General features: G+C 37.8%; 1 protein-coding gene across 1 annotated transcript in view; it reads left to right on the top strand.

Annotated features, from left to right (window-relative positions):
* The window catches only part of LOC141573039 (uncharacterized), a 44,961-nt gene that overhangs the window by 14,584 nt on the left and 16,143 nt on the right, over positions 1–14,234 (top strand). The window contains exon 3 of the mRNA XM_088797612.1: positions 13,710–13,855. Within this exon, the coding sequence (XP_088653738.1) occupies positions 13,710–13,855 (146 nt within the window). The remainder of the gene's footprint in view (positions 1–13,709; positions 13,856–14,234) is intronic.

Here is a 14,234-nt window from a genome sequence, read left to right as displayed (position 1 = left end):
CTACATAACTTTAAAAAAAACATTTATGTTAATATCAAAAAGAAAATTCAAAAACAAAAACGGAGCAAAAATTTTTTGATATAAACAATAAAGATTTGAAACCCTTAATATATAAAGATGTTTCCAACAGCAAAAAAAAGTACTTAATTAGAAATAATGTAGAGGGAAAAACATACAATTAATAAGATAAGAAATTCAAATATTAAATAGATAAAAAAATGATTAATTTCACCAATAATGAAAGAATAGCAAACGTAAGAATAAACATTGTATTTTCATTCAATTATTTACCTATCAAAATGGCAAAAAAAGACCAACTTTTTTTAAAAGATAATATTCACTGTTACGCAGAAATTACAAAAATGTATTTGCATGCAGTGTGATATAAGCTTTAAAATCTGTACTCTTTGATTGAGCAATTCCACTTTTAGGGACTTAACTTATTACAGATGATAATAATGACAAAAAGTAATAATAACAACAATAATAGCTATACATATAGCACTTACTACACGCCAGGCATTTTTCTAAGCATTATGCATGTATGAGGTCTGAAAATTAAGTTCGTGAATTTGTTGCAACAATATTGCTAACCTTTTTTTGATAGCAGATGAATTATTCATTATGAATTTGTACCAACTGGACAAACAGTTAACCAAGTTTACTGTTTGGAAGTGCTGAAAAAGCTGCATGAAAAAGTTATACGACCTGAACTTTTCGCCAACAATTCATGGCTCTTGCATCACAACAATGCACCAGCTCACCCAGCACTTTCTGTGAGGGAGTTTTTAGTCAGTAAACAAATAACTGTATTGGAACACCGTCCCTACTCACCTAATCTGGCCCCCAGTGACTTCGTTCTTTACCCAATGATAAGGCAATACTGAAAGGAAGACACTTGGATGACATTCAGGATATCAAGAGTAATATGATGACAGGTCTGATGGCCATTCCAGAAAAAGAGTTCCAAAATTGCTTTGAAGGGTAGACTAGGTGCTGGCGTCGGTGCATAGCTTCCCAAGGGGAGTACTTCGAAGGTGACCTCAGTGATACTCACCAATGAGGTATGTAGTACTTTTTCTAGAATGAGTTCGCGCACTTAATTGGCATGCCTCAATCTGCTTTCCCAACCTCTAGAGTAGAAGACAGCAAAGGGGAAGTTTAACAACTCTGAGGCAGCCAAACAGACGTATCTGTCACACACTTCTATCGAGTTCCAAAACCATTTGTATTTAAACTTTAAATACATATGTACACATTTAAAAAAAATTTTACCAACTTTTTCACTTACCATATCATGAACAGTTCATATCAAAATTGTAATGTGTTGCTCTTCAGCAGGGGGTCAGCAAACTATGGCCTGCAGGGTAAAGCCATCCCACTGCCTGTTTTTGTACAACCACATTCATTAATTTACATACTTTCTAGGGCTGCTTTTGTGCTACAACAGAGGACTTGAGTGCTCTGACAGAGACCATCACTGGCAAGGCCTAAAGTAGCTGCTATATGGCCTGGGCAGAAAAGTTTGCCAGTCCTAACTCAACAGCAGCATTTTTAAAGGGTGCTGATTTTCCACACAGTGGATGGGTGGGTGGATAGCCCCTAAATTATCTAACAATTTCTACTTTTCAATTTTGAAGTTGTTTTAGTTTTCACCATTATAAAGAAAATGATGAGCATTCATGTACATAATTTTTTGCATGTACCTTTAATTATTTTCAAAGGAAGAGATGGAGTATATTTTGGTAGTTCACAGCATGTTCTCTGGAGCTAAACTGCCATGTTTAAATCCTGGTTTTACCAATCATTAGCTATGTGACCTCGAGTAAGTGATTTAACCTCAAGGTACCTCAGTTTTCTCATCTGCAAAACCTATCTCAGGACTATTGTAAGAGGATTATATGAGTTAATATAAAGGTCAGACAATTAAGTTCATGAACTCATCCTAGAAAATGTGCTACATATCTCTTTGCTGAATATCACTACTGTCACCTTCAAAGTACTCTCCTTGGGAAGCTATGCACCAATGCCAGCACCTAGTCCACCCTTCAGAGCAATTTTGGAATTCTTTTTCTGGAATGGCCATCAGAGCTGTCGTATTATGCTTGATGTATTGAATGTCATCAAAATGTCTTCCTTTCAATATTTCCTTTATCTTCAGGTAAAGAAAGAAGTGATTGGGGGCCAGATCAAGTGAGTAGGGAGGGTGTTCCAATCCAGTTATTTGTTTACTGGCTAAAAACTCCCTCAGAGACAGTGCTGTGTGAGCTGGTTTGTTGTTGTGATGCAAGAGCCATGAATTGTTGGCAAAAAGTTCAGGTCATGTCACTTTTTCATACAGCCTTTTCAGCACTTCCAAATAGTAAACTTGGTTAACTGTTTGTCCAGTTGGTACAAATTCATAATGAATAATTCCTCTGATATCAAAAAAAAGGTTAGCAGCATTGTTGCAACAAGTTCACGAACTTAATTGTCGGAACTCAAATTTTATGGTGCTCTTTATTCCAGAGAGCTCTTTAGAAAGCTTGCTTTCTTTCCATCATTAAGGCTCTTTCCTGTTGTTTTCTTCTTCATTTCAGCGAGAGTTACAACAAATAGTCTCTATGACTTTGATTTTTAAAGTAGATGCATAGCTGAATATTTGCCTCAGGATACATTTCCTGAACCCTCCTCCACCTCCTTTGTTTCTCTTTTAAAAGTGACTTCAATCAATCCACCAACATTGCATGACTACTTGGATGTATATATCTTTCACATGGAAGTTTTGGTTTGAATAAGATTCCTGAGAAGGCACAGGATTCTGAGCTCCCTCAGATGATAGAATACTTTGAGTTCCTTGCTTGTCTTAGGCGAAAATTTAAAAGTAGAACACAGGACTCTCCTCTAGCGTCTACAGCCATAATTCTAAAACAGGAAAGTTAAAATCCTACCGCTTACCCACAAGGCTCTGGCTCTTTTTGACTTCCTATGTGTCATCCAGCTAGTTTGATCAACTAACTGACATAATCGGAAACATGTGGAAGCACTGCTTCTAGAGACTTACTATGGCTCTCCTGGAGACAGTACCCCTCCCCCTTCTCCCTTGCGGAAGGTCTAGCCTCTAGTGACTCAAGTCATCTAAATTTCAGATGGTCGGTATAGGTGGGATCATGTTACTGAGAAACATATTTTAAAAGTTTGCAGAGGCATCCTGACCAATGGTCCTAAAGATCTATCTGAATTTTCAGCAAAAAATTTAGTATGCCTAAAAGGTGCCAGATGACAGTGAAGCAGTCTGTTCAGCCACAGGAGAGATATTGCATGAATAATGGGTTCTTTGTACGTTTTGTCAGCGTAAACATCATCTTGTCAGTTTGTTAGGACAATAATATCTAATAATAATTCTCAGCATTTGTCAACTGTAAACACCTTCACAAAACCAAGTTTATTTTCAAGACAATGCCATCAGTGGGGTTTGATTTATTATTTTCATTGTACACTTGGAGAAATTGAGGCAGCATTTTAGAGACAAAAAGATGAGTCAGAGTAAGAATTAACCCAGCAGACAGTCTCTATATGTCTTCCTTCTGAGTTTGCCACAAAAATTGATTTATGAATACTGTGAAATGATTATAGCACTGAGACTACCAATTCAATCAAGAAATAGTACCTATATTATACCCCCATTTATTTTTCACTGGCCAAGAGGGCTCTGAAGTAGCAATTGAAAAGGTGAAAAGTCACAACTTTCATTTCCCATCTCTAGGGCTACCTACAGAGAACAAAATGTCTGAGAGTTTGTCCATCTGGCATTGGATACAAGTGCTTTCTCCTTATAGACTCTGTGCCTCTTCCCAGAGGAGTTCCCACTTCTCTGCTTAGAAGTGTAGGATCTGACATGTTTCTTAAATGACTTGCCTAAGACCCAAAAGGTTATTTTTAAATAAAAATATACAACTAAATTCATTAAAATAATGGCAATGGGAAAGTAAGGTTGAAGACTAGGATAGAGAAATGGTCATTATCATGATAAAAACAGGGTGGACAGGGCCAATTCTGGCCCTTCAACCTTTACTTTAAACCAGTAGTTCTCAAATATTAGGGTGCATCAGAACTACCTGGAGGGTTGCTGAACACAAGATATTGGCCCCGCCTCCAGATTTTCTAATTCAGTAGGTCTGGAGTGGAGGCTATGTAATTTGCATTTCTCAAGTTCCCAGGTCTGCCTGGAGGGTCACAACTATTTTGTGCCACTTGTTTTTGCAAGGTCTGTAAGCTAATAATAGTTCTTACAGGAACACTAACTTTGAACCCTAGTTAAATGGCATTCTGTCCCTAGCAAAAAGAATTATATTCTTCTCATTAGTATATCTGTATTACAGAAAATTATACTATTATAGTTTGAATTTCATCAGTAGAACTGTGGAATTTTGATTTCCCCCTGGTTATGTAAGTGCACACATAATATCCTCAATCTTGCCTCTTGGCCCACAAAGCTTAAAATATTTACTCTCTGGCTCTTCACAGAAAATATTTACAGACCCCTGGGCTAGTCTCTGCTGCTGATTTGGGAATGACTTTGAGAACCACTGCTCAAAACTGTTTTCATGAAATACCCCTTATGCTTCCTGGCACAGCTGGCTCAGACCTATTACACAATGTTGAGACACATACTCCACACTGGTTATTGTTCCACTCCAGGAGGGAAATCTGTAGAGTTGAATGGAAAGTAAAAAATGCCTTAGCATTTCTTTAGAAGTGCAGAAAAGCGAATTCAAAAAATTATGGTGGTTAGTCCTTAGCAAAATTTTAAGAAAGGTGAAATTCGCTTTGGATGTTGTCCCACCTCTCTTTATAAGCTTTTGTCTCCTTGCTATCCCTAGTGTTGAGCACTCTGGGGGTTCTCTGACTGTTCAATGCCCCCAACTTCTCCTCTCCACACAAACCTTACTCAACACACCTACAGCTCTACAATCACCTCCCAAGCTAAGTAATTTGAAGAGTAAATCTTCAGAATTTAAAGTCTGTGATTCATTTCAGTATTTATGGTGCATATGTTTGCTTCCTTTGTCATTTAATATTGAATTGTGTGTTATAATTTTTGGAAATTATTGCACTGAAAAATGTCACTTTTTTAAACTTTTTTTTTTAACTTTTTTTGCCCCCATTCTCTAATTCTACTGTCAAGAGCAGATCCTTGATATTAAAAACTGATGAAGGTGAAATTTTATTGAGGCCTGTCTTGAAGAAGGAGTACCATCTGACTTCTGCCTACTAATGAAAATTGGAATTTTCTCTGAGAACAACTGTCATCTTGACTTTCCCAACCAATGGATGAGTCAGCTCAGGTCTTCCTGCTTCTTCCTTAAGCTCAGACTGTAGGAAAACTCCAAGGAAAGCAAAACAATCTAACAACAGGCTAAAGATTGCTTTTGCTATCATGTTTAGCATTTCCCATGGCAGAAAATTGCTCATTTTTTTTCTTTTTCCTTTTTAAATTTGGACCCACAATTTGGAAGCTCCTGGCTGTTATAAAAGTTGGAAGGGAGAGCAGTATAGTGCCGTGATTAAGAGTTCTAGTCAGCACACCTAAATCTGAGTTCTTACTTTGCACATATACAGTGTGAGATCAGGCACAATGCATGGCCACTCTTCACACCATCTCCTCACGTGCAATGGTGTGATACTCACAGCTATTCAGATGTGTTTGTAAGGATAAAAGTGGTTAATGTGCAGAGTTCATAGGACAGTGCCTGGCACAAGGCTTAGTGAGGGCTCCATAAATTGTAGCTTTGATATAATTTTATATTAAGTATTCTATCAAATCCATCCATCCATCCATCCATCCATCCATCCATCCGCTTGATAAATATTTTTGAAGACTATTACAAGCCAAGCACTCACTTCGATTGGGGAATACAGTGTGAAAAAAATATACAAAGCCCCAGCCATCTCAGGGCTACAGTTTAGTGGATTGTGAGCTCCCAAAGAGAGAGATCCTGCCCCTGGATCTTCATCTAGAGCCAAGTACAGCACTTAACCCAAAATAGATGTATTAAAAGTGTTTATTAAAGAATGACTGACTGTGTAATTGACACTTCTGAAAAATGAAAAGTCAGCTGTGTTTATATTCCTCTTGGCTGTTGCTGGGTTGGGGCCACCACTTAAAACTGCTGGATAGAGATCAGAGCTGGCCATCCCTGGAGTTCTGGAGTGGCCTTGCTCTGGCTATTATGTATGTCCTGAAATCACTTCCCAGCAAGCACAGAGCAAAGGGATGTCCCCTGGAGAGATGGCCGTCATTCAGACTACGGTCTACATATTAATTTCAGTATATAATTCACTACTGAAGTCCAAGTGGCAGCCAAACATAGATTGTTTTCCTATGTAACTATATGTTCTTTTCACTGCCATGGTATTCTGAACAAACTGTGCAGCTGTTAATGAGTTCTGAGAAGGAAATACAATATTATGCTGCCATGCATACTGAGAGGCAGAGAAGCTTTCAGATTATGGAGCAATTAATTAAAGAACAATCATGAAAATGTTCCTGATAATTCACTTCAAGCAGCTACTTATTGTTACTTTATTAGTTCGGATAATATTCATGATTATTGTTTAATTTGTTTTTAATATGGATGCACAGTTTTATGTAATCTTTTTGTAATTGAGAAGCAGTTAGAGGTCCAGGTGCTCTGAAATACTTCTTTATTCAATTACCCAACTTTTATAAGAATCCTGTTATGCAGTTAACCCAGATTATTAACATGGACATATACATTCTGTGTTGCATGTAAGTATAACTGTAAATCTATCTGATTTCAATTTTAAGCTTCACAGCAAAAGCCATATTGCCATCCCTGCATGAGTCTAACTAACACTAAGGGGTCAATATTTCCTAATAGGAAAATCCATTAGTTAGTCAACAAATATTCGTTGGGAAGTTACCTTATACAAGGTATGAAAATTGCGTGTTGGAGTTGTTATACACAAAAAAATGATACAGCTTTGTCCTTGATCTCTAGGCAATTTCAGTTTTTTTTGGAAAATAAGATAGCATAGAATGGTAACTAACAATGTAAGGCAATAAATGGTGAGTATCAAATGATACAATAAAAAGTTTAATTGCTGTACAAAGCCATAGGAGACAGCAGCCTCTATGGTCTTAATTGGTTGTGGCAGCCTTGCCCATTTAATCTTGCCCGTTTCATGAAACTTTGACTGATTAAATAGAAGGACAGAGGTTGAGTACCTTCTCTTGCTACTCAAAGGGTGATTTGACAGCCAGCAGCTTTGGCAATACCTGGGAACTTGTTAGAAATGCAGCATCTTAAGCACTGCTCCAAACTGATTGAATGGGAATCTGCATTTCAACAAGATCCCCAGCGATTCATAGAACATTAGAGCTGAAAAACACTAGTTTAGCTTTCAGACCCTTAAGTAACTCATAGGTTACTTTTTTTTCCCCCTGAGGGAAAATTAGACTCATACTTGCTAATTCCATTCTCACCCCAATAACAAATAAGAAAATTAAAGGAAACTGTTCAACAAGCCTGTATGTATCTTCTTTGTGCTAGACACTTGGTAGTTTGCTCTGGTTACATTCCAAGTACTGTATACAGCAGTGCCCAATGATGCTTTGGGGTATTTATTAATTCTGGTGACTGCTGCAGACTCCGAGGTCTAAAAGCCAAATTGATTCTTAACACTCAGGGATATTTCCTCATAGAAGGGTCACCCCGAGAAGTGGGATAAGTATGTTAGAAACTTCTATGGGCAAAAAGTGATGCCGTGGGAAGGAAAAATATGTCTCTAACATAAGAGTGCTGTAGCAAACACAATTTTGTCTTTGGTTTCCTCCTGTGCTAAAGACTTTAAATCCAACAGCCTATTTGACATTTCAACTTGTATGTCTAACAGGCTTCTTAATAATAAACATTCAAAACAGAATTCTTAATTTTCTCTTACAAGCCTGTTTTCCCTTTGATCTTCATCTTCTTGATAAATGACACTATCATCCATCAATAAGCCAAAAAAGGAGAAATCATTCTGAAATCTTTAATTTTCCTGTCCACCACATCTAATCCTTGAGCATCTCTTGTCAATTCCACCTTCAGAACATGATCTTGAATATGCCCCCTTCAGCTCATCTCCGTTGGGCACCAGTGGCCATCTTACCAGGGGTCTAAAGTGGTCTTCCTGCGTCTTCCTATGCTCTTGTTCAATCTAATAGCCATACAGCAGGGAGCATGGTCTCAGGAAAATGTTAATCTCTGCATATCATTCATTTTCCTGAAATGTTAATAATTTGCTATTTATCATCAAATAAAATTGAAACCAACAGGGTCTGTTGGATCTACGTCCTGTTGCCCCTTCCTCTAACCCGGTCACCCACTATGCTCCAGCCAAACTGACCTTTTAATCATTCTTTCAGTGTGCTCAGATCCTTTCTACCTTAGGACTTTTGCATTTGCTCCCTTTGCTTAGAAAGTCTGCCTAGCTCCTCACATGGTTGCCTCCTGATCTTTCAGAGCTCAGAGAGGTCCTGCCCTGCCTCAGAGAGGCTCTCCCTGAAGTTCAAATAGTCAGCAACCCCAATCCTGTTTATATTTATTTCGTGGCCCCGATGACAATCTCCAATCACACTTCTTATTTTTTTTGGTTTTGCTTAACTTGAGTCTGCCTCTCCAAGTGAGAAGATAAACCCGTGAAGGGCAGAGATCTCATCTCTCTTGTCATCACTCTTTCTCCAGCACACAAATGTGTGAATGAATAAATATGTAGTTCTAGATTTATATGACTAGATTTTTGTCCCTTCTGAGTAAGTCTGAAATACTTTTTAAATTACTCAACTTTGGAAGAATCTCATTATGCAATTAACACAGATTATAAACACACTCTTAAACATTGTATCTCTGTACCACATGTAGGTATAACAAGGAGCAAGATATATTTTGAAAGGAGACAGATGCCTCTAGCCAGCTGACGATCTGAAGGAAGGTGCACATGCCCAGCATGCAGTTCTCTCTGCAATGTAGTCAAGGGTGTGCTTCCAGAATCCACTCCAAACAGCACTGTGGCCACTTGTGTGTAGATGAGCCTCCCTGAGTGGACTTCTAAAGATGTAATAGAAGTAAGAGAGTCCTCCAAGTCTCTACACTCTGATTGGAAGTTTAGGTGAATCTCTAGTCCTGACAGGAACTGTAGGTGAATCCTTACATTCTAACTTACACATAAAGGAAATAAGCCTTCCAGTTTCCTTAAGTGGTTTAGATTGTTAGGTCCTTTGAGCACTAAGAAATTTGGTATTATAATTAAAAAAGTTATAATCAGCTACCTGTTTTCATGCCTACCGTGTTTCCCAGAAAATAAGATCTAGCCGGATAGTCACCTCTAACGCGTCTTTTGGAGCAAAAATTAATATAAGACCTGGTCTTATTTTACTATAATATAAGATCAGGTCTTTATAATAGTAACATAATATAATATAATATAGTATAATATAATATAATAATACTGGGTCTTATTTTACTATAAGACTGGGTCTATAATATAATATAATATAAATACCGGGTCTTATATTAATTTTTGCTCCAAAAGACGCATTAGAGCTGATTTTCTGGCTAAGTCTTATTTTCTGGGAAACAGGATAATACAATACTAAAGAGACTCACATTTGGCAAGTAAAGGCAGAACAATGCCCCCACCCCCCTGGTCCCCAAAAGATGTCCACATCCTAAACCCTTTTAGAACCTGTGATTATGTTACCTTACAAAACAGACCTGGTCAAATTAAGGACATTGAGATGGGGAGATTATCCTGGATTATCTGAATGGGCCCAATGTCATCACAAGTATCCTTAAAAGGGTCAGAGAAAGAGAGGTAATGACAAAAGCCGAGTGTGAAAGGCAGAGAGAGATTTGAGGATGCTTTGCTGTTGGTTTTATAGATGGAAGAAAGCTGTGAGCCATGGAAAGCAGTATCTTCTAGAAGCCAGAAAAGGCAAGGCAACGGATTATGCTCTGGAGCCTCCAGAAGGAGCCAACCCTGGTTTAGGACTTGTGGCCTCCAGAGCTGTGGGATAATAAATTTGTTCTAAGCCAGTGGTTGCTGCTGAAACAGATTACCATAAATTTATTGGCTTAGAACTATCTCAGCAGCAATAGAAAACAAATACAGTGCAAGTGGGTGGTAAATATATATCTCTTTTTAGTTTCCTTTTTCATTTATAAAGCAATGCTGGTGTTCTAAAGTCATCCACATGGTCCTAACATGGCACTTTAATTCAAAACAGAGCTACCTCATCCCCTCACTTAGAATCCCCTCACTCTTTACTTCACACAAGATTCTCACATCTTTGTTAACTAGTTATAGAGCCCGCAGAAGATTAAAAATAACAAATGAGGAATTATTGGAGCAAAAATAATGACAGTTACAATATGTGACAATGAATGGCGTGGCTGTGAAAAAGAAGATAGAAAACCCACAAAACAGCCACAAGAGGCAGACCAGTTAGTGGTAATGAGGCTCAGGAATGTGACAGCTCCTGCAGGTATCACTCATTTACATCACAACATGGTACTCATTGTTTGAATCATGACCCTGAAATGTGGAAAAGAGATTAAGTCGTACCTAATATACCCCCCTATATGTAGGGAGTATGCTTTGAATTTAGGAGAGCTATCCATCAAAATTAGTTAAAGTAAAAATGATTTGATGCTTCAAGATAGACAGTTATCTGGAAAGGTTTATTCTCTAATGATATTGAATAATGTGGTATTTTTATGGGCATCTATTCTTTTCATATAAATGACCCTCTGATGTGGTTTTCTAGAAGATGATAAAGGACTGCTCCTTGGGACTTGATTCCTATATCCTTTCTGGAAAATGATGTAAAGTGATAGATGTACTTTTGATTGCAGTTAGAAAAGGCTGCTCCTGCCTTCTTTCTATTCCTTGAGAATAGCTGTTGTTTGAAAGAGGAATTCTCTGCTAGCTTCAGAGCTAAATGCTTACAGTACAATTAGACAGAGTCTTAGTTGACATTTAAACATTTTTCATTTTTCACTCTAAGCATTAACTAATTACGCTTCATCAGGCACTGATGCAAGTGAATTACCTATAATATTCTGCAGATGGAAATAGTTCGTCTGATCCTTCTGAAACTTCACCTAATGATGTAAAGGAGGAAAAGTATCTCCCACAATGCCTACTGCAATATTTTAAAGCAGTGGTTCTCAAGAGGAACCTGGTGTTATTGAAAAGAGCCTCTGTTTCCATGTATGTAACCTCAAACATCAAATGGATGCTAGTTGTTGCCATGCATTTTGGTGCACATTTGGTACTGGGGTCATGTAGTACACATATGAATGGCATATGTCCCCATTCTTCCCTTCTCTCTCCTCAGTTGCTCCTACTCTCGGCCAAGCCCCATCATTTTTCACCTGGTCTAGGGATCCCCTGCTTTCTCCCTGCTCCCTACAACCTTTCTCCTCACTCTAGCTAGAGTTATCTTGTCAAAACTGAAATCAGATCAATGCCTCTACTCTGCTTACATCTCTCCATGATTTCCTATTGCATTTACAATCAAGGCCAGTCTTATGACCTTGACTTCAAAACCCTGTGGCGTCTGGTCCCTGCCAGCCTCTTGAATACTGACCCTTGCTCATTACACCCAGCCACGCTGGCCTCTTTCTCTCCTTTGAACATCCCAGGCCCATTCTCATCTCAAGACTTTTATACTTGCTATTCCTCTGATCTCCCCATGACAGCTTCTTCATGTCTCAGCTCAGCTGTCACCTCCTCAAAGAGGTCTTTCCTAACAATCCAATCTACAGAAGCTGGGTAGCTAACACAAGTACCATTATGAGTAGCACAATGCACATTAATTTGAAAATGTTGCTAAGGGCATAATAGGTTTTGGTAATTTGATTTTTTCCCCCAATTAACAGTGGCCCATGAAATTGTTGGACATTAAAATTCGGTTCTGATACTTGAAGTTGCAAAAAGATGAACTCCAGCATGAAATAAAAAAAAATGACCATTAAATAGAGGCACTTAATTGTTTTCAAAAAGCTACTTGATGCTAAAAATGATGTCGCTAATGTATCCTGAGGTAGTTATTAAGCCTAAACAGTGGGTGCCAAAAAATGTATACACATATTAAGAAAGGAAAAACTATTAAAATTGTAATAATCTATACCGATAACAAAAGATGAATACAAGTCAGTTTGCCTTCTACAATTACAAGAGGTACTCAACGTAGTTACCATCAACATAATTTTAATACAGTTTTTTCCTTTCTTAAAATGTGTAGACATTTTTTTGGCACCCTCTGCATATTTAGAACATTTCTCAAAACTAACCACATACTGACTCTAATGCTATAATGATGTAAATATTTAGTACAGAATTAGGCATTGACTTATAGTAGTTCTTTGCCCTGAAATATGAGAGAACCTGCTTTTCTAAGCTTCTCAAATCCTCATAAGACTCTGTATTTATTCATTAAGACTTAAGAAACCTTCATGGCAACACAGTCAGGACGTATGAAGAAGAGAAAATTCCACAAGTTCTTTCTCACCTCACCCCAGTTAGAATGGCTATCATCAACAAGACAAATAGTAACAAGTGTTGGAGAGGCTGTGGAGAAAAACGAACCCTCATACATTGTTGGTGGGAATGCAGACTGGTGCAGCCGCTACAGAAGGCAGTGTGGAGGTTCCTCAAAAAATTATGAATAGAATTACCGCGTGACCCAGCAATCCCTCTCCTGGGTATCTACCCAAAAAAACTGAAAACATTTAGAGATAAAGACACGTGTGCTCCAATGTTCATTGCAGCTTTATTTACGGTGGCCAAGACATGGAAACAACCAAAATGTCCTTTGATAAATGAATGGATAAAGAAGTTGTGGTATATATACACAAAGGAATACTATTCGGCAGTAAGAAAAGATGATATAGGAACATTTGTGACAACATGGATGGATCTTGAGAGTATAATGCTAAGCGAAATAAATCAGACAGAAAAAACAGAGAACCATATGATTTCACTGATATGTGGTATATAAACCAAAAACAACAAAAGAACAAGACAAATAAGTGATAAACAAAAACTCATCGACACAGACAATAGTTTAGTGGTTACCAGAGGGTAAGGGGGGTGGGGGGGTGGGAGATGAGGGTAGCGGGGATCGAATATATGGTGATGGAAGGAGAACTGACTCTGGGTGGTGAACACACAATGGGATTTATAGATGATGTAATACAGAATTGTACATCTGAAATCTATGTAACTTTACTAACAATTGTCACCCCAATAAACTTTAATTAAAAAATATATATATGTATACATATATATGTAAATATTTAGTACAGAATTAGGCATTGATTTAGGCATAGGATATATATATATATATATATATATATATATATATATATATATAAAATTCTATCAGTCTTACTATAGGGAATATCCCTATCATTCAAATTGTGAAAGAGAGAATGTATGCTCTAAAATTTCCATTTGAGGAGCAAATAGGTTTATTTATTATATCAATAAAATGGGATACTGAAGCCTTGTAAACTGCAAAAATATTTCATGGTCTCTGACATAAAGGGAAAAAGATGTAGAATGTCTTAAAAAAGATTTGAAAATAAATGAAACTTAGGAAAAATACATACTGTGTAATGGAAAAATGATGTGTGTAACCACAACGTCTTTCTAAGGTTCCTGCAACCCCGTGGAGCTATTGTTTGTCGAGCACATCAGTACATTTGGGAACAGGACCTGGAGAAGGTGGAACTTCCTGCTGTGCAAACCTGCAGGAAGAGTTGGGGGAAGAATTCAAAGGGCAGTCCAGGAAATATTGACGGTAGGAATGAAGAAGCGAGGCTGGGTAATACGTGGGGAAATGGTCAGTGAGAAAGCTCCTTGCTAAGGGAGGGCAGACAAAAGATGGCCAGAAGGATATTTAAGGACAGGAATATGTACAGTGACATGCTATGTCATTTGAAATATGCTGAATATGTGACCTTTTCTCATGCTTCTTCAACCTTCAATAAAGCCAGCTCTCTGTGTGTGTGTGTGTGTGTGTGTGTGTGCGCGCGCGCACGCGTGTGTGTAGGAAGAAGCTGAATTTCACATCTATTTAGCAATACAAGTAAAAATGTGGCCATGAGAACATAAATCTTTCAGGAATTTCCAGGTTCCTTGACTTTATACTTCCACAGGGGGTTCAAACTAATCTGATA

Source organism: Rhinolophus sinicus, chromosome 4 (assembly GCF_057876585.1).
Source record: "Rhinolophus sinicus isolate RSI-liver-muscle chromosome 4, RSI-T2T, whole genome shotgun sequence".
NCBI classification, from domain to species: Eukaryota; Metazoa; Chordata; class Mammalia; order Chiroptera; family Rhinolophidae; genus Rhinolophus; species Rhinolophus sinicus.
The sequence above is the reverse complement of the archived record's forward strand: the minus strand, read 5'-3'. Positions and strand labels throughout refer to the sequence as shown.